Here is a 26,237-nt window from a genome sequence, read left to right as displayed (position 1 = left end):
ATGTTTCTGTTTGATGAGTTGTCTACACTATGTAATATATACATTTCAGAATATCCCGCGTGTAAACAGGTTTTAAGCTTTTGCATCGTAATTTCAGCCTGACGTGCACGAACTAGTGTATGTTCTGGTTGACAATAAAGTGGCTATTCTATTCTATTCTTCTTCCCAGTACTGGTCTTATCGTCAGGAGGGCGTCTTGTTTTGTTACCGGAACTCATACGTCTCCTTGTGGCTAACTTAGCATTGAAGCTACTTCTGTTTCCGTTTAAAGGTTCACTGTCAACGACGCGCCATCTCAGGACAAGGCGTCCATTATTACAGCAGCAACAATTCAAAACCCCCAAGTTCACTCACAGGAGCTTCCGAGGCGACAAAACAACGTTATATTCGTTCAGTGTTGTTTTCTGCTCGAGGACAACTCGAAGAATAAAGCGCTTCTTCTACTTAGCTAATCGTTAGCTAGCTGTTAGCCTGTGACGTTGTTAGCTAAAACAACTTAGCTGCAGAGGAATTTCACAGCCTGTTTATGTTTTCGCCACTTCCAAGACATGTTGGACGGATCTCCGGCTCACAGCGATGAGGCCAACATCGGCAACGTCGAAAACAACAACCCAGTCATTTCCAGCAGCGACGGGATGAACAAAACAAAGCAGGTGCTGCTGAAGAAAGGAGGCAGGAAGCTGCGGACGACGACGACGACGGCGCCTCTGCATCACCATAAACCGCCGAGGAACTGCCCCAATGTCCGCCTGTCAGACCACAACAACAACACCCTGACGGCCTCATCCGTCAACAAACCCGCCGCCCTGCCCGGTACCGAGCACCCTGCCGGTACACAGACCGTACTGACTCTCCATCATCTCAGACAGGGAGCCAAGAAGGAGGTGAGTGTCCGGTGTGGAGCTGCTGTTTCCCGCAGTGCTGCAGATCTGTCTGGCCTCAGAGGCTGATTGACAGCAATAGCTGTTTACCTCGAAGTTATCCTGTCTAATGGGTTATTTTAAAAGTCAGATTTTACATCATTGTGATGTTTCCAGCCCAGTCACCACATTTATAAAAGCAGAACTCAATAACAAACTCCAAAATGCACCATATTTACTGTTTTCTGAAAGGACGCTGCGTTCTCCTTCGATCTTATAAATGGAGATCTTCTGTTTTTATTGTTCTTTTATTTCATGGCTCAATTTTAAATTGATTGTTTCTTTAGTTTCTTGCATCTTTAAGCAATATTTGTATACACTTGTGTTTGTGTAGTATTTGTGAGGTTTGATGGTGACTGATGGGACAAATGAAGACATTGAAAGGAAACCAGCTTTATCCCTGTGATGCTGCATGACTGATATTTTCTAGATCTATGGAATAATTCTGCAGTAATAATAATAATTTTAGTCATATTTACATAATTTTTAGAACTTTTTTTGAAGATACAGATTTCCAAGATCTTATCAAAAGTTATGAAACTCAATCAAATGCCATGTTAGTGTCATTTTTGAAGTAAGTTTCATTGTGTAAGGTTTAAACCTGCTGTTGAGCCTGAGGCATTTTGATGTGACGTAGTTCCAAGTTTTTACAGTGAAGTAATCATGTGATGAACACGCCTTTTCTTCCTGTTTCCATCACCTGATTCAAACACAGAAATTTCCCCAGATTGCACAATGACAGCACGTTCCCCTGTACAATAAAAGGGGAGGAGCTAAAGCTTCAGTAAAACATTAAACAAACAACATCACAAATGCTTTATGATGCAGAAAGTGATTCATATTTACTGGTTAAATTTAACTGTTATTGTTGGGGCAGGCGCTGAAGATAACAAGCGAGGAAATTAAGTTTGTGTAAGACGTTTGATGAAAGTGAGATGATGATTTGAGGTTTGCCAGACTTTTTCCTTTCAGATTTCAGTTTAGGGTTAAGATGCAGATTGTCATTCTCAGTTGCATTCTTAATGATTTTGATTCTTTGAGTTGCAAATGGTTAGATTTTTCTTGATTTCATTTTCACTTAATACTTTCACTGCTGTACATTCACAGTGTGGTTAAGTAAGCACCACTACACATCTCTCTTTATGATTATTATCAAGATAAAAACACTTCCTAATCATATGAAGTGATACAGATATTGTTTCATCTTCTTTAGGGAAGGTCATGACGCAGACGAGTTCTGACGGCCTGCTGTATTGTTCCCATTCAAAACGCTGTGTACCTCAGATAAACCTTTGCAGCAAAAGCATAGAGCTAGATAAAATAACTGTAACTACTGTGGATTTACTTAGGTTTTTTCACTATAATGACAGAGTCCAATCTCGTCCTTGTAGTAGGTCTTATAACACAGCTTTTGCAAAATTAAGATAAAGATAATTTATGCCGTTCACCTGCAAATCAAGCTTCTTAGCAATGACTGAAGGGTTAACAGGAAGACACACAGACATTCAGCCTGCACCTATAAAGAGAAATGAAACTTGCTTAGTGCTTCACGATTCTTCTGAAATCAGAATTTTGGAACCAGTTGTAACTTAAAGCCGATTTTTGATGCACAACCCTAAATAATTATATAATGAGTGTAGCAATGGATGTGCAGCTGTTTGACAGCGGGTTTACTTTATTAAGGTAAGAATATGGCAGTGTTATTTTTTATTTCACGACACTTGTTCAAAATGCACGTGTTTGGAACAGTTTGATTGTGGCTTTCAACATGTGATTGATTGATTTGTTTGTCCCAGGAGGAATGGGGAGTGTCAGTAAATACACAGCTGACTCAGGCTGCCAACAGTTAACAGCAGTGTTTAAACAACGGTGATCTGGGACTGCAGTACAGATAAACAGATAGAAGACATTATCTAGATCAGTATTATAGACATAGGTTAACATCTTACTTACTGTAGTGTTCCATTTGTTTGTGTTGCTATACAATCTACAAATCCACGACTGAAATGATCTTCTGGAGCAGAGCTCACACACACCCACACATAAAGCTACTATTTTCAAAGGACCACTCTAACACTACACCCACTAAACAGACTGTGTTCCAAGCCAGCCGCTGCAAACTACTCAAACCGAAACTAGCTTTCATTAGTCCCATGCTTTTGCAGTAATAAATCAGATAGGGATTGAGAGTTTCGAAAGCGAGCGCCAAAAAAACAAAACAAATTTGCAAAAGATTGCATACGGTTTGAGTTTAGGAAAAGCTGGAGTCAGTACATGATAATAAAATCCTACTGAGGATGTTATTATAAACATACTGCTGTGAAAGTGTAACAAAAAGCAAGTTTTAGACCTCAAATAACCTCACACTTGACACTGGGTCCTCAGCGATACATGATTGATTTATTTCTATATTTTCATGTCACACACACAAGCAAGCTCAACCCTCATGAATTTACAAGACAGCAGTATGCCAGCATTGCAGCAATACATCCCAACACACATTATTCTGCTGCTCAGCTCTCAAACTAAATATGTTGCCTTTTATCCCCGGCCTGGCCAAGAGATTCTGCCATGTAAAAGATCCAACTTCTGAAACATAACCTGAGTTTTTCATGGTCATCCAAGCAAAAGAAATCAAAAACATCAAATGAACCTGATTCTCAACTTCATCTAAATTACACAGCAAACAAAGTTTACATTTTTTAGGCTAGAAAATGCAGATTTTACCCCAGAAATTATTAATATAGTGTAGCGATCGCAGAGCCTGTCGCTATGACTCAACTGTTGTGCTGCAATGCACCATGGGAGGCTGGAGGCTTAAATGTCATTGTCGTTTATGTTAGTGTGACAGTGTTACTATTGTTTGTGTTTTATTGTGTTTTTGTGGTTTAGTCAGCCTAGTTAGTTTGGTTAAGTGTTACGTTGTCAGGACCGTGAGTGTGAAGTGTTTGATGACTTCCTGCCACATTTTCAGTTGTCGATGTCTCTGTGTCAAAATGAAAACAGCTGCCAGTTGTAGAGTGCATAAAAGGCAGATATCCATTCTCCAGTGTCATTCTTCAACGCAGCTCACTAAAATAAAAAAATAAATAAAAATACCTATAAACTGCAAAATCCAGCGATATGCATGTGAAACATCCGTGTGCAAAATCCAAATGCTATTTAAAAATCCGCAGTGAGACAGCGAAAAGTGAACCGCAATACGGCAAGGGACCACTGTATTAAGACGTTTTGGTGATGATGTCCATTAGTTTTAGTCCAATAATAGAACTATGTTTTCTACATAGTTTAATCAATGACTGTTTCTGTGTTGTAGCTGCTGAAATCCAAAGGGGGCAGATCAGAGCGAGGTGCCACGCAGCCAGGAGGCCAACCTGCCCGAAACCTGCCCAGACACGATCAGATCACCCAGAATGTGAATGCTCGGAGCCACAAGCCCAAGCAGAGCCAAACATCCGGCGCTTCTCACTCCTCAAAGAAGAAAGACAACAGCAGCCCCAACAAGCCCTCGTCTCTGTCCCAGCCTCCACACCGAGAGCAGAAAAAACCCCTCCACGCCTCAAACAACGTCAAGATCGTGAACACTCCTCCTGCTTCTGAAGCCGTGCCCGAATACCTCAAAGATGCCGAGAAGGTCTACGCTGGAGCCAAGTTCAGCGAGCCGCCCTCACCCAGTGTCTTACCCAAACCGCCCAGTCACTGGGTCGGAGAAAACGAGCCACAACAGAGCAGCCAAAGCAGGGAGCAAATGTCTGTTCATTTAAAGTCGCTGCTGAAGGTTCAGGATCAATCATGACCGCTCTGGAGCGCCAATAATCTGATCTCTCCATCATGTGATCGCCAATTATTGCCATCAATTAGAAAATCAAAATTTAAATTTTAAAAGGAAAATGAAATGGAGCTTTTAACACACTGCAATACAATGTAGGGAGTTTTAACTCACTGTAATACAATTCCCATTAGCCAACACGCTGCCTGCATTTGTGAACATTTCAGACACGTTGCGTTGCTGCTGGAAATCTGACTGACATGCCGTGTATGTCAGGCGTTTATCAGATACTTCAGGGATTCTTGTGAGCAGACGAAAGAAGGAAAATAATGTTTTAGTTGTTGAATTTGTGAGCTAGAAAAGTGTGTGGGAGTCTGAGGTCGTCTCCAGCAGCAACACAGTCAGTGCCTGAAGTTCCCATTATGCAAAGTGATGACAGCACTTTCTTTGTGAACACTTTTGAAAAGGCAGCCCTGTGTTCGACTTTTTAAGCTTGCGTAAATGTACATAATATATTGTAAACATATATTTGTGTATATTTTCTTGTTATTTTAACTGAGATTCTAGTTTTGTTACTGAGGATTTTCCAAAAAAGCAAAAAAAAAAAAAAAAGTCCCCTGCAAACTGAGGCACTTTTGTTACAGCTCCTTCAGTGTGAGGCACAGTGGATGTAAGAAAGACTTTTCTTACTCATTTACACTTACAACTAAAACAGGGAAGGGCAGGACACCTAACTTTGACGTTCCAAAGCTTGACCAGCCACTTTGATGAACCCACCAGCCAGCTTAGAGCACAGGAGAGGACTTGCAGGTCCTGGCTGGTTCCCTTTCAAAATGGATCGGATCGCGGACAAATCAAAAAACAAAAGCCATGGCCCAAAGTTCCCAGCTGCTGGCTGAAGTTCTCTCCCTTCCCTGAACACGGGTCCAGCCTTTGGAAAGTCGAGATTCATGTCAGCGACTCGTGAAGCTGACGAGGCTGTTTGGAGCCTCAGTGAACTGAAGAGAAGATGACAATGTGAAAGTCTCACTACCAGCTGCTGCACAAAGCCAGTATCCAGCATCCAGACCGAGTGCTTTTTCTGTTTATTGCACTGATGTAGAGTACGTCCACATGAAGCTGACTAAATTCAAGCCCTTGTCTTTCTCTTTCTGTTTCAACCCTCCATGCACTTGTAGCTTTTCTAAAACGCCATCCAGAGTGTGTCTGCCCAGTCACACTGAGGTCCTTGTGATACTTTTCTACTGCTTCTAATGTCCTCTGTGTTGTTTTAAATGTCATTTTGGCCGCTCACCCAGCTCTTACATTGTCCAAACGCTCATAGTACTATACTCTGATGGACGACTTTGCAGGCTGGTGAGCTTCATGCTGCTGTGTTCATGTGTTTGAGATACTCTGGTGCTACCTCCTCCTCCAGCATCCTCCTGTAAGCCCTGATCTCCAAATCCAGCCAACCAGACGTCCAGCAGGTTCTCCTAGTAAAATGTCCAATGTCACGATTCAAGCAAGTTGATTAAGTAAGTGATCGACAGAGAATGATCTATTAAGTTTTTTAGTCATCATCGAAGAAAGAGAAGTCAACATTTACCAGTTCTACTTTTTTTTTCTGCTTTATTTTATTGTAATTCAGGCAAAACAAGACATTTCATTTGTCACTTTTGGATTGGGGAAATTGTAATTAGCATATTAAACTATTATCTGATACTTTATAGAATGTTATGAGTTAACTGTAGTGAAATAATCGTAGCTTTAGTCACGGCTCAGATAAATTCCTGGATCATCCCTGCAGCTAAGCATCATGGGAATGACTAATGAGGTATGTATGGACTTGTTCTGTGATCTGGTGGCAGAAACAGATAAACACAGAGGCGGGTCAGAACAGGATAAACCAGCTGAGACTCTTACTAGTTTTTTTTTGTTTGTTTTTTTTGGCTGAATGAAAAAGAGCAAAGCAAGTGGGAAAGAGTTTAGGGTGCTTTTTAGTGAGCAGGTGTTTGAGCGCCAGTGGAGATCGATAAAAAGACAAACGCTGCTGGAAACCAACTTTATTTTTGTATTAACTTTTCACCAATAAGGACAGCTTCATGTGGACGTAGTCTTACCTTGTCTGTATATGATTTTTTTTTGTAAAGGGGACTTGTTTTCACACATTTTCATTTCATGTACCTCTTCTTTATCTTCTCATTTTTCTCTCTTTAACGCACTTGAATGTTTACCAGGAGTTCAGTACGTGTTGAATTTGACACACATCCTCTTGTGATTATGTACCACATGTGTTGTTGTTTTTTTCTACTTTAATGGTTTTCGTGGATGCAGGCAGCTGCTGGATCTCGTTTCTTGACCTCTGTGACGTCACTCGAATGGAGAATTGTATTAATGTAGCGAAGACTGCCCCCTTTATTGCAGTGTTTTAAAAATGTTTCCATTCCAGTCACCAGAATATGCTTAACACATCTCCATGCCACAATTTGGAAAAAAAGATCATTTATTTTAGAAAAGCTTTCGTATCTAAATTAAAAATGATATTAAAACATTGGTTCCCCCTACTAAATGTGGATTGTGTGTTTATTACAAAGACAGCTGACAGATGTTTTTGTGTTGCCTTTTGGAGTCACTGAGGACAGATGGTTTTATAGTAGTTTAGAGGTGGATAAAATTCTGATTCTAAAGAGTGAAAAAAGTAGTATTTTGTATTGTTTGAGACATCTGCTACAAAAGGAAGTGCTAAATACAACTGAAGATATTTTTGGGACAAACCTGTGATTGCAGTTTGGATTTAGGAAACTGTCTTACATCTTGAGTTCCTGCAGAGGTCCCTGTTTGACCGTCTGCAGGTCTATATCAACCAGACAACTCACACTGCTTGTTATAAAACGATTTGTCATAAGGTGAGAATTATTAGGAAGCTTGTACAACAGTATAGCTGCTTTTACAAAGTACATCCACTACCATTTAAAAGTTTATGATTACCCAGACAGTTTCATGTTTTCCATGAAAACTCACACTTTTATTCATGTGCTGACATAACCGCACAAGGGTTTTCTAATCATCAGCTAGCGTTTCAGCACCATTAGCTAACACAATGTAGCATTAGCACACAGGAGTGATGGTTGCTGGAAATGTTCCTCTGTACCCCTATGGAGATATTCCATTAAAAATCAGCCGATTCCAGCTAGAATAGTCATTTACCACAATAACAATGTCTAGACTGTATTTCTGATTAATGTCATCTTCATTGAAAAATAAAAAGTTTTTCTTTCAAAAATAGGGACATTTGTAAGTGATCCCAGCACACTGCGAACTGTACATCCATCACAGTCTGCTCTGTGTGAAATCAGCTGTCTGTTCTCTCCTGGCAGCTCAGGTTTGCAACTCCATTAATACTCTGTAATGTGTCCTCTACTGTACACACGACTGGGAATCAGAATAGCCAGAAAAACATGCAGCGTTTCATACTGTGAAATGCAAACGGCTGTATTTTTGGTGTACTGCATCTGACATACTGTGTACCCCATCTTTTCCTGGCATAATGTATATTGGTAGTATGGATATTGGAACACACTGTTTCCTGACGTAGATGTGTTTGTTGCAGGACGCTGTTCCTGGTAAACTGGTGAATCAGTCACAGGATCATGAGCATCCAAAGCTGCCTGATGCTTTCCACAGAAGCTCTACTGTAGCACAAACTGCTGAAAAACCTCAATGTTGCTATGAACTGTGTAAGGCCTTTACTAAATATGAACAATGTCTCACCAGGATTGCTCCATCTTTGTGATAACATGCAAGGAACTCACACCAAACACAAAAGACAGCAGAAGCTGATGGAAATGTGGTCAGATACCAAGTACTGGGCAAAGTGTTGACAGTACCACAGAGCTACCAACATGATGAAAATTCATGATAAGACGAAGGTCTGAACCAAAACTGACGTAAAACTCACATCATGATATGAGGAGATCTCCAGTTTTATAGGAGTCATCTTCTTGGGATCATGACTGTACAAATGTCTAATCACTATAGCCCCTATAATTAGAGATTTCATCAAGCTTTCTTCCTTAATTTTTCTTTATTTAGACATTCTACATCCTGTTTACAGTCAGAAAGAATGGAATGGCTGGTTAGAGTTGAAGAAAATGTGATCTCACAGATACAGAAACTTTACATTTGATATGAATGATATCAGAGTTAACATTGAAGCTGAAGACTGTAAATAGAATTTGAAAAACAACACCTATAAACAAACAAACAAACCAAGATGTGGTTTTGTTTTTGCAGAAGAGACAAAAACGGGAAATGACAGGTGGAAAATTGTTGCACAAACTCACTCCAGAATAAGGAACTTAGAGTTAGGACAGATCATCGCCTTGTCATATGAAGGAGTGGTTTCACAGCGACAAAACAACATTCATCATGTCTTGGTGCTTGTTTCTTTGGTGTTTATGTCTTTAAGTAACAACAATGACTGATGAATTTCAAAAGAAATGAGAAACTGATAACTCCACCTACCTGTGGTCAACACCAACAAAACAGATTAAAGATACAACATTCATTCAGGTCACAGTGATATCTTCAACATACACACGTGGACAAAATTGTTGGTACCCCTCAGTTAAAGAAGGAAAAACCCACAATTCTCACTGAAATCACTTGAAACTCACAAAAGTAACAATAAATAAAAATTTATTGAAAATTAAATAATCAAAAACAGCCATTACTTTTGAATTGTTGATTAACATAATTATTTAAAAAAACAAACTAATGAAACAGGCCTGGACAAAAATGATGGTACCTCTATAAAAGATTGAAAACTATTTGACCAGAGTGACATGATTAACTCAGGTGTGTCATTTAATTGACATCACAGGTGTTTCCAAACTCATAATCAGTCAGTCTGCCTATTTAAAGGGAGACAAGTAGTCACCCTGCTGTTTGGTGAAAAGGTGTGTACCACACTGAACATGGACAACAGAAAGCGAAGGAGAGAATTGTCCCAGGACATCCGAAAAAAAATGATAGACAAACATCTTAAAGGTAAAGGCTATAAGACCATCTCTAAACAGCTTGAAGTTCCTGTGACAACGGTGGCTCATATTATTCAGAAGTTCAAGACCCACGGGACAGTAGCCAACCTCCCTGGACGTGGCCGCAAGAGGAAAATTGATGACAAATTGAAGAGACGGATCGTTGGAATTGTATCCAAAGAGCCCAGAGCAACCTCCAAAGAAATTAAAGGTGAACTCCAAGGCCAAGGTACATCAGTGTCAGATCGCACCATTCGTCGTTGTTTGAGCCAAAGTGGACTTCATGGGAGACGACCAAGGAGGACACCACTGCTGAAAAAAACTCATAAAAAAGCCAGACTGGAATTTGCAAAAATGCATGTTGACAAGCCACAAAGCTTCTGGGAGAATGTCCTTTGGACAGATGAGACCAAACTGGAGCTTTTTGGTAAGGCACATCAACTCTATGTTCATAGACTCAAAAACCAAGCATACCAAGAAAAGAACACTGTCCCTACGGTGAAACATGGAGGAGGCTCAGTAATGTTTTGGGGCTGCTTTGCTGCATCTGGCACAGGGTGTCTTGAAAGTGTGCAAGGTACGATGAAATCTGAAGACTATCAAGGCATTCTGGAGAGAAATGTGCTGCCTAGTGTCAGAAAGCTTGGTCTCAGTCGCAGGTCATGGGTCTTCCAACAGGACAACGATCCAAAACACACAGCCAAAAACACCCAAGAATGGCTGAGAGAAAAGCGTTGGACTATTCTAAAGTGGCCTTCTATGAGCCCAGATCTGAATCCCATTGAACATATGTGGAAGGAGCTGAAACATGCCATTTGGAGAAGACACCCATCAAACCTGAGACAACTGGAGCTGTTTGCTCATGAGGAGTGGGCCAAAATACCTGTTGACAGCTGCAGAACGCTCATTGACAAATACAGAAATCGTTTAATTGCAGTGATTGCCTCAAAAGGTTGTGCAACAAAATATTAAGTTATGGGTACCATCATTTTTGTCCAGCCCTATTTCATTAGTTTGTTTTTTTAAATAATTATGTTAATCAACAATTCAAAAGTGATGGCTGATTTTGATTATTTAATTTTCAATAAATTTTTATTTATTGTTACTTTTGTGAGTTTCAAGTGATTTCAGTGAGAATTGTGGGTTTTTCCTTCTTTAACTGAGGGGTACCAACAATTTTGTCCACGTGTGTATGCAGAGAGCGCTCAGATATTGAGGCAGAGCAGCACAATGATTGAATTCAGATGGACTGGAATGTCTTTATTTCTGATCGTGGTGCTTCAGTTTACTGGTGAGTCTTTGGGATTTTTGCTGCTACTTCATGCTTTCCTAAAACACAAATGACAAATTTAAATTTTGGCCAATAAATGGCAAACATGACGAGTTTTGTCATTGATCAGTTTGTTGGATTTTTGTTTATCACAGGCAAGAAAAACATTGCAGGTATTCAACTTTATAACAGAATTACAGAAAAATATATACAGTTCCAGTCAAGAGTTTGGACACACCTTTTCATTCAGTGGTTTTTATTTATTTGTATTATTTTCTACATTGTAGATTAATCCTGAATATTAATACTTTTTGTTTACAACATAATTCCACATGTATTCTTTTATAGTTTTGATGTCTTCAGTATTAATCTATAATGTATAAAATAATTAAATAAAAACCATTGAATGAGAAGATGTCTAAACTTTTGACTGGTAGTGTACATGAGAAAATCACTTAGTTATTCAGTCAGTCTGAACTTTGTTCACTTTACCATCATCAAGATCCATTACTGCTGGGAAAGCAGATGACTCCACTGTTTTAAATACACAATTTTGTGCAAAAAATCTAAACGGTATTGATCAAACTTTCGCATTTCTCCCTTCTGGAGGCTGCAAAATTGTGAAATGAGTGCAAACTTGTTCAAACACAGACCTGTCATAAATTATCCTCCATCTGACATTAACAATATTGTTTTTCTGTCGTATCCTCAGGAGCTCTGAGCAAACAGAATAATATATAACAATCTTTTAACTATGTTTCTACAAAGTAAACTCTGAGTTGAATTAACTCTTGAAATTCACTGAGGAGGCAGAAACATATTAAAACTTACCTTTGATAACTTATGTGTTAAATTATCCTCCATCTGACATTAAAATTAGTGTTTCTCTGTCGTATCCTCAGGAGCTCTGAGCAGACAGCTTGACCTCTCCTCCATTGTCAGAGAGGGAGATGAAGCCACTTTGTCTTGTGAGAATGTTGTTGATGATCATCATGACTGTAACACAACCACCTGGATCTTTGCTAAATCAAAAATGCTTTTCGCAGTAGAGCTGGTTGATCTTGGACAAATTAAGAATGAGGTCAATATAGACAGACTGAGTCTTACAGCAAACTGTTCTCTGGTAATAAAGAAAGTTAAAACTGAGAATGTTGGTCGTTACACCTGCAGACAGATTATATCAGGGAAACAACAAGGTGAAGATGCTAATGTTGATCTGTCTGTTGTTACTGGTGAGTATTTACAATATTTTCATCTCAAACTGTCTTCTCACAACAACATACTGACACAATACAATAATTCTGATTGCAGTCATGAAGTCAAACTGATTTATTTGTCTCTCTTGCAATCCATCTTCACCAGTGACTGAACACAAAGACACTGATATAGCGACTTTAAACTGCTCTGTGGGGACAGATGAACCATGTGGACACACAGTGAAGTGGGTTTTTATGGGTGAAACTGTGGATAAAGATCACCCAAACATAAAGACATCACAGTCTTCCTGCTCTGCTACTGTGAGCTTTCTGAGTGATGTTTGGGGATCACCAATACTATATCATAACTGGTTTAAATGTAGTGTATCTACAGAGGATACCCAAGAGCCACTGATCTTCAGTGTTCGTCCATCAGGTGAGAAACTGAGATTATAATCAGCCGTTTTAAAAATCACTTCAAGTTATTGATGTAAATAATTTGCTGTATTTTTAATTTTCTGATCTGAAGCTTTAACATTTCATCACAAACAGACAGTTTGTGACTGAACAGGTTGCTGACTTGTTTCTTCTTGTTCAGGTGAGGACACAACAACAACAACTGCAGCTGCAAATGACATAAATGATACAACCACGACAGGATATGCAAAACTACACAGTATGTTTTTATACAAACTCTGTTTCTTTATAAATGTCAGACTGAAACTTTGTGTGGCAAAGTGGGCTAAGAGAGAATGGATAGACAACGCCACCTGGGGACTTACACCCCAAGATATATTTAAACAACTCACAATAGAGGTAGGCACGCAGATCGAAATGAAATCCACAGACTGGAGGACGTGATTTCACAGCAAACTTAAAATACTTTATTAAACAAAGTGGATTAAAACAAACAGACTAAATCATAAGATGTGGTGTGGGAGCTGCCAAAAGAAATAACCAACTACAGGGGCTGAGGCTTACCATGACAGCAGTAACAAAAAAGGGATGAGAAATCCAGACTACACAGCAACATAAAAGTGATAAAAGGACCACCACCAGGGGACCGCTGCCGCTCCGGGGCCCTCAGCACCTGCCAACAGGAAAAAAAAACAAAACAAACAAAAAAAAACCCCACACAATTAAAACATGTAATGGGCAGCCCTCACACCACTAATAACAAACACAGCAACCCCCAAAAAGGAAAAAAAAACAAACAACAAAAACAGTTAATCAAAACCAGAGTTAACACAAATTATTCACAACATAAGAAAACTAATCTCAAACCAAAACCCACAATTGAGCAAATAATCCAAAAATAAGAAGCAGAGTAGAAAAAACAAATCCAAATATAAACTCCACAAAACAGGGATTCAAATGAAAAGCTAACAAAAAAATACGACAAACATAGCAAATAAAGATGTCTGCAACATTAAGAAAGAGAGCCAGAATCTCCACAGCGGCGGTGTCTGGCACACATGCGGCCCCAGCCAATCCCCAGCCTGCCCTAACAGCAGCAGCACCGGAGAGAAGACACCACCACTCCAAAAAAAGAGAGCCAAGACAGCAGCGTTGGTGGCGGCCAAGGAGTGCCACACGCTGCAATTTAAAAAAACAAACAAACAAATAAATCACAAACAAACCAGGAAACAAAACCAACCACTCAAAATTAGGGAACAAAAACATTCCTACCGGAGAGTGAGGCTGACTGGTCGGACAGCGACAGAGGAGGCCCGCAGCCCAGGCTCAGCTGGTAATGGCTGGGAGAAAACAATTGTTATTGTCTCACACCAGACTAACAGCAGCCAGGTGTCACAAGGAAACAACCTTACCCACGGGAACGTGCTGCACCCACAAGCTCCACAGTCTAGCCCTCAGGTATGCCACGCTGCACTCACGGAGCAGACCGTAGTTAAACAACGCCCAGGTGGCCGAATGGACAAAGTAAAACAACACAATGCCTACCTGATTAAAAATGCCAACACTGCTCCACGCTGCACAGCAACATGTCCACACTCACTCACACGGAGGCTTGCCGGCTCCATAAAGGAGGAAGAGGAAGAGAGGCAGAAAGAGGGGCCAATGCCACTAATTGATGGTCACACTAACCCTAGTGGCAGGGAGTGCAATCCTGCGTCTTGCCACATTTGCCACAATTTTGATGAAGACACAACTACTTTCAGTTACTGATAAACCCTTTGTGTGTATTTTTTACCGCCCAGCAAAACTCCGTTTTCCGGAAGGTATTGTTTTCAGCCGCATGGTCTTGCTTGCTTGCTTGTTTGTCTGTAACAATTTGGTTTCCGCACGATAACTCCATACAATATTGATGTAGCCTCACCATATTTGGTACACAGGTGTACCATAATAACACACAGGTCAAGTTCACATTTGTTGACCTTGACCTCATTTTCAAGGTCACATGGGTCATCTTTGTCGCTGGGCGGTCCAAGTTTGGTAAAACTTCTTGTTCTGATTTGTCTTGTTTCACTCATAAATGACTGGATTTCATATGAAAGTCACTTTAAATTGACTACTTAAATATTGCTTCACACATACACACTTTCTCACTGAACAGTTTCAGATTTAAGGCCAACTTTCTCTCAATCTGTCCGATTGTGTGAAAACAAGCAAATATTTACTTGATAATGCATTTTTAAACAACAACAGTGACTCAAAAAACAACAGTCTGTCAATAAATTAATGCAGGTAAGTTAAAAAAAAATTTCATGATCATCACTGGAAGCAGCTGGTAGAGCGGTGATCAATTTTGTATTAGATTGAAATTGAGAATCTAACTTTAATTTCTAAACTCCCCCATTCAGCAGAGAGAAAATGATACTTGCATAGCCTTTAAAACAGCTGCAGGATCAACTTGTGACATTAGGATGAGGGGAGATCGAGCTGCAGAACAAATCAGTGAAGATCAGCTGGATGAGTGGGTTCAGTAAAACAGAGACAGAATGGTATCTTTGCATAGCTGCACTGCAAAAGTGCTCATGTTAAAATGCTAAGTCAAAACTCATAATTAGAAAAACATTTGTGCCATTACATTGAAAAAGTTTATGCAGAAAGCCTGATATATAGCAAAGAAAAGCTCTCATCACAGTAGAATCCTTGGTAATGGAACCCTTTAAAGGTTGACTTCAAAAAGCTCCTGCTGCATTCCAGTAACTTCTTTTAAAAAAGAAGGTTTTCAAGCCAAATTTAAAACAGCATCTAACCAATCATGGATGTATTCACCACAAGCAAGGGTCTTGAGCTTCTCTGTCTAGGTGAGGTCAGAGGCCAAATACCTTTAGAACTTACTTTGAGTTAATTTCTTAAACACATACTCTACCGTTCAAAAGTTTGGGTCACTTAGAAATGTCCTCATTTTTGAAATAAAAGCCGTTTTTTTCCAGTGAAGATAACATTAAATTGATCAGAAATACAGTCTAGACATTGTTAATGTGGTAAATGACTATTCTAGCTGGAAACAGGTGATTTTTAATGGAATATCTCCATAGGGGTACAGAGGAACATTTCCAGCAACCATCACTCCTGTGTTCTAATGCTACATTGTGTTAGCTAATGGTGTTGAAATGATAATTGATGATTAGAAAACCCTTGCGCAATTATGTTAGAACATGAACAAAAGTGTGAGTTTTCATGGAAAACATGAAATTGCCTGGGTGACCCCAAACTTTTGAACAGTAGTATAAATCCAGCCGTTAACTACCTGCTGTGGTTACAGATCTAAAACCTCATTGAACCTATGACTGAAATGACTTCATACGTGATGTGTTCACCTCATATGGTTCCATTTGGTAGCAGAGGTCCCAGAAAAAAGTTCAGTTTCCTCTTCTCCAAATGTGCGATTATCTTCAGAAGTGACAGTCTCTCCTCATGTCTGATGCAGATGTTCCATTTGGATGAAAGCTTTGGGTTGGCTGTCTTCTCAAACAGTCTTCCATCACATTTGCAGCTTTAACAAAAGTTCTTGGAATTAGTTGTGTTGCTCTGATTGCCTCATAGAGCAAACTGCTGTTCTGTTCAATAGTGAGTTCAATAGTGTAGACACCATAGACTGAACATAAGGATGAGGATACAAAGATATTAAAGTGCTCCGTGGTAACATCTGAGAGAGTACACGCACAGTCAAGTGGGTGTTTGAGCCCGAAAATAGAGAAGCATAAAAGAGACTTGAAGATGTCCCATATTTTTGAAAACACATGTATCTCTATTCGTATTGTTGCAGATTTTAAACACAGTATTTGTTAAGTTTTCATTCTCTCTCCAGGTCAGTGGATTGTCATTGTGGCTGTGGGTTTAGCAGCACTAATAACAACTACTGTGGCCGTCAGCATCTGGGCAAGAACTAAAGGTGAGACTGTATATAGAGTGACTGTGAAATGTTTTCACCCACCACTGACATTTTCCCTCCAAACTGCTTTTTAAGATGAATTCATGGTCAATATAATTTGGCTTTTTTGACAAAGATTTTTTTTTTAAATGAGATGATTTCACTCAGTATTTACGTAGTAGATAAATCTTTTGCCTCAGTTCCAGCATTGAGCCTGTGTGGAAAGATCTTAGTCAACCTGAACATCCAGACACTGAAATTTGACCTCATTCTTCTTTGCAAAACTATTAAAGTTCTGTCAGGTTGCATGGGGTTGGTGAGTAAATAGCCATAAATTCTCAGTTGGACTGAGGTCTGAGCACTGACTTCACCAGTCCAGAACATTCATCCCCACATCAAGATGCTGCCACCACCGTGCTTCACAGTGGTGATGCTGTGTTTGTGATGATGTGCAGTGTTGAGCGTCTGCCAAACAGTGTCTGATCACCAAAAAGCATGATTTTGTTCTAATCCGACCCAAGAACCTTTTCTAGATGACTCCAGACTCTCCTACATGCCTTCTGGTGAACTCAAGATAAGATTTAATGTTAGCTTTTTTTAGCAGTGGCTTTCTTGTTGCCACTAATCTCATAAAGCTTTGACTGGTGAAGAAGAGATGACCTTTGTATGAACAGTCTCTACCATCTCAGCCACTGAAGCTTCTTACTCCTTCAGAAGAGTCATAGTTGTCTTGGTGGCCTCCCTCATTCGTCTCTTTCTTGCTCGGTCACTGTTTTTGAGGATGAGCTGATTAATGCAATGCTTCTGTTTCTTAATGATGGATTTAACAGTACCCAAAGGGATGTTGAGTGGCTTAAAAATTTTCTTTCCTGCTTTTCATGAACTTTTACTCTGAGTTGTTTAATGAGTTATGTCCTCATTGTGTAGTTATAGCCAGAAGTACTGATTCACCAGTAACTGGACCTACCAGATACAGATGTTAGACCAAAATCACATCTATCACTTTAAAGTCACTTCATTTTTACATTCCATATCTTTGATATCATTTTGTAAAAAAAAATAAAAAAAATAAAAAAATTCATGTTGACGTTTGTGGTTATTTTGTCACACAAGGTAAATAATTGTAGAGAAAATTCTCACACATCCTGAGGAACTTTCTCTGTCTGCTGTCATCATGTGAATCATTTGAGTGCAGCGCCACCTACTGGACCTTCTGTAGACTGTTGAAGGTCAAACTTCACATTTACACACAGTGTTGCTCTGATGATATGTTGCTGCTAACATTCATATTGTCTCTGCTGGAATTGTTATCTGTTGATTTGTCACAGAAAGACGTGAAACTCTTGTTTGACACCACAGATCAGCTCACGTTAAAAGTAACAGAAGTTTAGGATAAGAATGAGGAAATGTGTGATGAAGCTCATTGGAAGTCTGGGTGAGCCACAGATTAAACTGTAGCTCCAATGTGAAAAGGTTTTTCTGTTTTCTGTGTTGTTTGCTGCATTCCTCCACACAGCAGGTTTAACAGTTTATAGAAATGATGAGTATTAGAGTCATGTTTGCATCAATCAACAGGAAAATCAGAGTTCATGAACTGACTTTCATTCAGAAATGTGGATTAAAAAAGGCCACAAACTAACACTGTACATTCAGCCTCATGTTCATGCTGGACAATTCCACTTATTCATTGATAATGACTTTGATTTCACTCATTATTCTAAGTTGCTTTGGACAAAATTACCAACCAGCATATTTAGTGTCAAGTTGTTCATCTGATTCCTTTGTGCTCCAAGTAGAGCAGTGGAAGATGAGAGAAGTGAGTCTGGTGTTGGGAAGTTGAATATGTCAGATTGTGTGTGTGATTGTGTTGTTTTGTTCCTCACAGGTGTGTAATGATGAAGATGATGGACTTTGATCCTTCAGCTTCTGTTCAACTCCACTGATCAACATCTACTTACCATATATTTGGAGGAGCAGTTGGAGGTTTTATAAGATTTATTCATTTCAGTCCAGCTGATTGATTGAATCTCTCTCCTCAGCAGTTTGTACTTCCTCATTAGTTCCTCAGTATATATACCACTGATCCACCACCATATTGTGTTTGTGCACTTTTCCAGAACTTTCCAGCATTCAGAGCCTGTATATTCTTTATTTTTGGCCTCAGCATGTAAATATGGAGCTTTATTTTATCCTCATCTTTCTGCCTCATGAGTGAACCTGAGTATCCTCTAAGTGATTTTCTCCTGCCTGTCACAGTGTTCTGCATTTGGGTCTGTTTCCTCTGAGGTGACATTGTTTAGTTCGACTATGTTTCTGATTTCTTTGTGTACTAAGAGTGTTGTGTTCATTGTCAGTGGTGGATATTTTACTCTATGAATGTGTCACGAATCTAAGTTGGTGGACCCGAGCAGAGAGCCACTCATCCAAGACCTGAGGAGATGCAGAATGATTTTATTGGAGGGGATGAATAATGGCGGATGGAGAAAGCCAGGGTGTAGGAGCGGGGGTTCTGGGCAGGAGTGGGGCTCCAGGCAAGAGTGGGGGGGGGGGTCCAGGCAAGAGTGGGGGTTCCAGGCAAGAGTGGGGGTTCCAGGCAAGAGTGGGGGTTCCAGGCAAGAGTGGGGGTTCCAGGCAAGAGTGGGGGTTCCAGGCAAGAGTGGGGGACCAGGCAGGAGTGGGGTTCCCGGACAGCTGGCTGCGTGAAGGCAGGAGAAAAACAAGGTTAAAATAAGGCAGGAACTCAAACAGAAAATGTCAAAGGCTAGAGAGCAAACCGAACTGCATGGTTTCAGGTTCAATACTCTGGCAGGGAGTGGAAGGCTGAGCCGGTATTTATTGCAGAGGTGAGTCGTTAGCATGATGATTGTCAGCTGCCCGGGAGCCGTGGAGATAGTTGATTGCCTGAGTGGAGTCAGCTGGAGAAGCCAGACTCCACTCAGGCACCGAGCTGCAGGGGAAAGACAGGGCAGAGAAGCGGATGGGAGACAACTAGACAGACAGACAACTAGACAGACAGGGCAGAGGAACGGAACTGTGACAGTACCCCCCCCTCAACGGGCGCCTCCCGGCGCCCCATGGACCCAACCAAAGAGGCCCACTGGGGCAACCAGGGAGCAGACAGACACAGGGACCAGACAGGGCGGAAGGAACCAAAAGGACAGAAAAAACGAGGGGAACAGACAGGAAGGGAGAACGGGAGAGGGAATGAACTAAGACTGGGCTGGACCGAACGGAACTGAGGACAGGGCTGGACTGAGAGAAGGGAAGGACTGGAGTGAAGGACAGGACTGAAAGACAGGACTGGAGTGAAGGACAGGACTGAAAGACAGGACTGGAGTGAAGGACAGGACAGGACAGGACTGGACTGAGGGAAAGGACAGGACTGGACTGGACTGGACTGAGGGAAAGGACAGGACTGGACTGGACTGGACTGAAGGAAAGGACAGGACTGGACTGGACTGGACTGAAGGAAAGGACAGGACTGGACTGAAGGAAAGGACAGGACTGGACTGAAGGACTGGACTGGACTGAAGGAAAGGACTGGACTGAAGGAAAGGACTGGACTGGACTGAAGGAAAGGACTGGACTGGACTGAAGGAAAGGACTGGACTGGACTGAAGGAAAGGACTGGACTGGACTGAAGGAAAGGACTGGACTGGAAAGGAAAGGACTGGAAAGGAAAGGAAAGGACAGGACTGGACTGGACTGGAAAGGAAAGGAAAGGACTGGAAAGGAAAGGAAAGGACTGGGCCGGGCTGGACTGAGCGGAGCTAGGGACAGGACTGGACTGAACTGGGAGCAGGACTGGACTGAACTGGGAGCAGGACTGGACTGGACTGGGAGCAGGACTGGACTGGACTGGACTGGGAGCAGGACTGGACTGGACTGGACTGGGAGCAGGACTGGACTGGACTGGACTGAGAGCAGGACTGGACTGGACTGAACTGAGAGCAGGACTGGACTGGACTGGACTGAACTGAGAGCAGGACTGGACTGGACTGGACTGAACTGAGAGCAGGACTGGACTGGACTGGACTGAACTGAGAGCAGGACTGGACTGGACTGGACTGAACTGAGAGCAGGACTGGACTGGACTGGACTGAACTGAGAGCAGGACTGGACTGGACTGGACTGAACTGAGAGCAGGACTGGACTGGACTGGACTGAACTGAGAGCAGGACTGGACTGGACTGGACTGAACTGAGAGCAGGACTGGACTGGACTGGACTGAACTGAGAGCAGGACTGGACTGGACTGGACTGAACTGAGAGCAGGACTGGACTGGACTGGACTGAACTGAGAGCAGGACTGGACTGGACTGGACTGAACTGAGAGCAGGAGTGGACTGAACTGAGAGCAGGACTGGAGTGGACTGAACTGAGAGCAGGACTGGAGTGGACTGGATAGGACTGAACTGAGAGCAGGACTGGAGTGGACTGGATAGGACTGAACTGAGAGCAGGACTGGACTGGACTGAACTGAGAGCAGGACTGGACTGGACTGAACTGAGAGCAGGACTGGACTGGACTGAACTGAGAGCAGGACTGGACTGGACTGAACTGAGAGCAGGACTGGACTGGACTGAACTGAGAGCAGGACTGGACTGAACTGAGAGCAGGACTGGACTGAACTGAGAGCAGGACTGGACTGAACTGAGAGCAGGACTGGACTGAACTGAGAGCAGGACTGGACTGAACTGAGAGCAGGACTGGACTGAACTGAGAGCAGGACTGGACTGGACAGGACTGAACAGGACTGGACTGAACTGAGAGCAGGGCCGGACTGGACTGAGTGAAGGGAAGGGCCGGACTGGACTGAGTGAAGGGAAGGGCCGGACTGGACTGAGTGAAGGGAAGGGCCGGACTGGACTGAGTGAAGGGAAGGGCCGGACTGGACTGAGTGAAGGGAAGGGCCGGACTGGACTGAGTGAAGGGAAGGGCCGGACTGGACTGAGTGAAGGGAAGGGCCGGACTGGACTGAGTGAAGGGAAGGGCCGGACTGGACTGAGTGAAGGGAAGGGCCGGGCTGGACTGAGTGAAGGGAAGGGCTGGACTGAGTGAAGGGAAGGGCTGGACCGAACTAGCAGGGCAGTAGCTCTGGGGGTCGGCCCGAAGGCTCAACTGGCCGAGGATGGATAGGGCGGAGGGTCCGTTCCGGCGGGCGGACCGTAGGTCGGACTGGCTGGGGATGAGTGGGCCTGAGGGTCCGTTCCGGTGGGCGGAGGATCCGTTCCGGCGGACGGACCGTGGGCCGGACTGGCCAGGGATGGGCAGGACGGAGAGTCCGTTCCGGTGGGCGGCCTGGGGGTCGGACTGGACGTGGATGAGCAGGGCAGAGAGTCCGTTCCGGTGGGCGGCCTGGGGGTCGGACTGGACGTGGATGAGCAGGGCAGAGAGTCCGTTCCGGTGGGCGGCCTGGGGGTCGGACTGGACGTGGATGAGCAGGGCAGAGAGTCCGTTCCGGTGGGCGGCCTGGGGGTCGGACTGAACGTGGATGAGCAGGGCAGAGAGTCCGTTCCGGTGGGCGGCCCGGTCGAGGCTGGGCAAGCCGGAGGGTCCGTTTCGGGGAACGGCCCGAAGGCGGGACAGGTCGAGACCGGACCGGGCGGAGGGCCCGCTTCAGAGGGTGGCCTGGCGGCCGGACGGGCCAGGACTTGACAGACAGGGTGGATCGTTCGGGGGACGGCCCGGGGGCGGTAAAGCCGGTATAGACTGCTCCAGAGGACGGTCCTGGGGATTGACAGACAGGCGGGGCCGCTCCGGCGGACGGCCCGGGGGCCGGACAGACAGGCGGGGCCGCTCCGGCGGACGGCCCGGGGACCGGACAGGGCAGAGGGGCCGCTCCGGCGGACGGCTCCGGGGCCGGACAGGGCAGAGGGGCCGCTCCGGCGGACGGCTCCGGGGCCGGACAGGGCAGAGGGGCCGCTCCGGCGGACGGCTCCGGGGCCGGACAGGGCAGAGGGGCCGCTCCGGCGGACGGCTCCGGGGCCGGACAGGGCAGAGGGGCCGCTCCGGCGGACGGCTCCGGGGCCGGACAGGGCAGAGGGGCCGCTCCGGCGGACGGCCCGGGGGCCGGACAGGGCAGAGGGGCCGGGCTGGAGGCTGGACTGGGGGCAGAGCCGGGTCCGGTGGGTCCTCCGGGGGCGGAGCCGGGTCCGGTGGGTCCTCCGGGGGCGGAGCCGGGTCCGGTGGGTCCTCCGGGGGCGGAGCCGGGTCCGGTGGGTCCTCCGGGGGCGGAGCAGGATGGGAAGCGCAAGGCCTCTTCATGGACTTGGGGGAGACCCCAGGCCCCTCCAAAACCGCCGAGGCTCCAGGGAGCGGAGGCGGGGCATCGACGGCCTCCTCAGGGAGCGGAGGCGGGGCGTCGACAGCCTCCTCAGGGAGCGGAGGCGGGGCGTCGACAGCCTCCTCAGGGAGCGGAGGCGGCGCAGGATCCAGGGGCCCCTCCGGGGGCGGCGCAGGATCCAGGGGCCCCTCCGGGGGCGGCGCAGAAGGGAAGGCGCAGAGCCTCCTAAGGGGCTCAGGGAAGGCTTTATGGCCTTCTAAGGCCGCTGAGGTCGCGGGGACTGGAGGCGGAGCGTCGTCGACCTCCGCGGGGACTGGAGGCGGAGCGTCGTCGACCTCCGCGGGGACTGGAGGCGGAGCGTCGTCGACCTCCGCGGGGACTGGAGGCGGAGCGTCGTCGACCTCCGCGGGGACTGGAGGCGGAGCGTCGTCGACCTCCACGGGGACTGGTGGCGGAGCCGGGAACTCCTCCGGGGCCGGAGCGGAAGCCGGGGGGTCATGGCGCCTCCTGGCTCCGCGTCTTCGACGGCCAGGCCGCCCGACAGGCGGCTCCACGGGCGGCAGAGAGCCAGGGCCCGGCTGGCTGCCAGGGGAGTCAGCAGGCGGGTCACTCAGAGGAGCACTCAAGAATTCCTGCATGTAAGCAGGTAAGTGGTCGGCTAATCCGGGTCGCTGGTCTACGAGTTTCCGGCCCAGGATTATGCTCGAGTCTTGGGGGGTCTTCCCTCCACTTTTCCCACAACTCGTATAGCACGTTGAAGAAAATGCTGTGCTCCTCGCAGGAGGAGAAGAAGTCTATGGGCGTGTCTTGGGTTAGGGACTGGGTGTCGGCAGGGTCCGGGGCTGGTGGCACAGGTGGAAGGGAAAATGGTTCGGGCTGGGCTGGGGACGAGCAAACTTGGTTGAGCAGGGTGACAAAGTGGTTTAATTGTGCCTTTGTGGCGGCAACATCCTGTAAGGCTTGGCTGTATTGTAGTATCCGGGTCGGGTCGGGGGCTTCTTGGGAGATCTGGCTGGCTAAGACGGCGAGTTAGGAGCACATCTTCTGATAACCGGTTGAAAGCAGACGGAAGGTTTGGTGAAGTTGCCTGATGTCAAATGGCGTAGGCGGGTCCGGCCTTGGCGGTGAGTTCTCCGGGTCCATGTTTTGGCCAGAGTATTCTGTCACGAATCTAAGTTGGTGGACCCGAGCAGAGAGCCACTCATCCAAGACCTGAGGAGATGCAGAATGATTTTATTGGAGGGGATGAATAATGGCGGATGGAGAAAGCCAGGGTGTAGGAGCGGGGGTTCTGGGCAGGAGTGGGGCTCCAGGCAAGAGTGGGGGGGGGGTCCAGGCGGGAGTGGGGGTCCAGGCAGGAGTGGGGAATCCAGGCAGGAATGGGGGTCCAGGCGAGAGTGGGGAATCCAGGCAGGAATGGGGGTCCAGGCGAGAGTGGGGAATCCAGGCAGGAGTGGGGAATCCAGGCAGGAGTGGGGAATCCAGGCAGGAGTGGGGAATCCAGGCAGGAGTGGGGAATCCAGGCAGGAGTGGGGAATCCAGGCAGGAGTGGGGAATCCAGGCAGGAGTAGGGGTTCCAGGCAAGAGTGGGGGTTCCAGGCAAGAGTGGGGGTTCCAGGCAAGAGTGGGGGTTCCAGGCAAGAGTGGGGGTTCCAGGCAAGAGTGGGGGTTCCAGGCAAGAGTGGGGGACCAGGCAGGAGTGGGGTTCCCGGACAGCTGGCTGCGTGAAGGCAGGAGAAAAACAAGGTTAAAATAAGGCAGGAACTCAAACAGAAAATGTCAAAGGCTAGAGAGCAAACCGAACTGCATGGTTTCAGGTTCAATACTCTGGCAGGGAGTGGAAGGCTGAGCCGGTATTTATTGCAGAGGTGAGTCGTTAGCATGATGATTGTCAGCTGCCCGGGAGCCGTGGAGATAGTTGATTGCCTGAGTGGAGTCAGCTGGAGAAGCCAGACTCCACTCAGGCACCGAGCTGCAGGGGAAAGACAGGGCAGAGAAGCGGATGGGAGACAACTAGACAGACAGACAACTAGACAGACAGGGCAGAGGAACGGAACTGTGACAGAATGTCCTGCTTCTGCTGATAATAAACCTTCCTTCTGTTGAACCACTTTGTTCTCATGGGTACTTTAATGTGTCTAAATAAAGAAATGTGTGTTTGATGGTTATCTGGTCATCATAAGAGGTTAAAACCCTCAGACTGTGTTGCCATTGTAACTTCATTCTCACCAAAATACTTCCCCTTCATTTCTCAGAAACACAATCAGGAAGTAACAGGTCTCAGACCATCTTATCTGTGCTGCATCTGAAACATCAAGAGTTAATATCTGATGGGTGATGAGTTGGACTTAAATGTTATTTCAGGACAAGAAAAGCTTCTTTACTGAAGCATTTATCTTCTTTAACAATCCTCAAACATCATCCATTCCTTCTTTTAAAGATGTCAGATCCACTGTGGGACACAATGTGCGCTTGTTGATTCTTCACGTGTTTCTTGTCACAGCATCAATTTGTCTCAATCTGGGCTCTAAATGCTGAAATAAGTTTCTGTTCTGTGTATCAAGTCACTGTCTCACAATCACTTCTCTTTGATATTGATCTCTTTAATATTGTTGATGAAGAAATTCACACCAATAATTTCACATTTCAGAGAGAAAACAATTCTGTCTACATAGTGTTAAAATTGTAGTGCAGAACTTTTCAGTATAAATGAACATCAGTTTCACACACTGACCACAAAGGAGGAGCATAAAAGCTGCACAATGTGGCAGCGAGAGAACATGAGAGAAAAAAGATCCAAGCATTAATGAGGAAGTGTCACTTCACCAATTACAAGGAGGAGATAAATGTCTTTTTAAGAAGCTCCAGTTTAGAGACTTTCATGAGAAGCAGAGAGAAAAGAGAGAAGGAGAGGAACGATGGTGGAAACTAGATGGAATGAAATGTTTCTTCTTTTGATGCTGGTGCTTCAGTTCAGCGGTAATGACTCAAATAATATTGTTATTACAGAAATATGTAAAAAGCTCTTTCTTCTGATGCCACTTTATTGCATAATCTTCTTTTACCTATGTTCCTACAAGGTAAATTCTGAGTTTAGTCAACTCTTGAAATTCAGTGAGGAGGCAGAAACACAGAAAATGTATCTTTTGTAACTTATGTGTCATAAATTATTGTTCATCTGACATTAACAGTAACATTTGTGTTTCTCTGTCATATCCTTAGGAACTCTGAGCAGACAGCTTCACCTCTCCTCCATTGTCAGAGAGGGAGATGAAACCACTTTGTCTTGTGAGAATGTCGTTGATAATCATCAGAACTGTGACACAACCAACTGGATCTTCGGTAAATTAGGAACATCAGTAGAGCTGGTTGCTCTTGGACAAGTTCAGAATAAGAGTAATACAGACAGACTGAGTCTTACAGCAAACTGTTCT

General features: G+C 44.6%; 2 protein-coding genes and 1 long non-coding RNA gene across 3 annotated transcripts in view; 2 read left to right on the top strand and 1 right to left on the bottom strand.

Annotated features, from left to right (window-relative positions):
• Window positions 1-239: 239 nt before the first annotated feature.
• Window positions 240-7,240, top strand: pnrc1 (proline-rich nuclear receptor coactivator 1). Its single transcript, XM_022206911.2, has 2 exons — window positions 240-884; window positions 4,237-7,240. Exons 1-2 carry the CDS (start codon window positions 549-551, stop codon window positions 4,714-4,716), a joined length of 816 nt encoding a protein of 271 aa, XP_022062603.1. The 5' UTR covers window positions 240-548; the 3' UTR covers window positions 4,717-7,240.
• A 3,667-nt stretch (window positions 7,241-10,907) lies between these two features.
• The window catches only part of LOC110959900 (uncharacterized), a 29,316-nt gene continuing 13,986 nt past the window's right edge, over window positions 10,908-26,237 (top strand). The window contains exons 1-3 of the mRNA XM_051937000.1: window positions 10,908-11,001; window positions 11,883-12,212; window positions 12,343-12,612. Of these exons, the coding sequence (XP_051792960.1) occupies window positions 10,941-11,001; window positions 11,883-12,212; window positions 12,343-12,612 (661 nt within the window). The 5' untranslated portion in view covers window positions 10,908-10,940. The remainder of the gene's footprint in view (window positions 11,002-11,882; window positions 12,213-12,342; window positions 12,613-26,237) is intronic.
• Window positions 13,299-14,210, bottom strand: LOC127530375 (uncharacterized). The gene is made up of 4 exons (XR_007936990.1): window positions 14,139-14,210; window positions 14,006-14,061; window positions 13,866-13,933; window positions 13,299-13,772 (listed from the first exon to the last, which is right to left on the bottom strand). It is a non-coding gene; the product is annotated as an uncharacterized LOC127530375 (long non-coding RNA).

This window comes from Acanthochromis polyacanthus, chromosome 16 (genome assembly GCF_021347895.1).
Source record: "Acanthochromis polyacanthus isolate Apoly-LR-REF ecotype Palm Island chromosome 16, KAUST_Apoly_ChrSc, whole genome shotgun sequence".
Classification (NCBI taxonomy): domain Eukaryota; kingdom Metazoa; phylum Chordata; class Actinopteri; family Pomacentridae; genus Acanthochromis; species Acanthochromis polyacanthus.
Note: the sequence above shows the minus strand (reverse complement) of the source record. Positions and strands in the feature narration are given on the sequence as shown.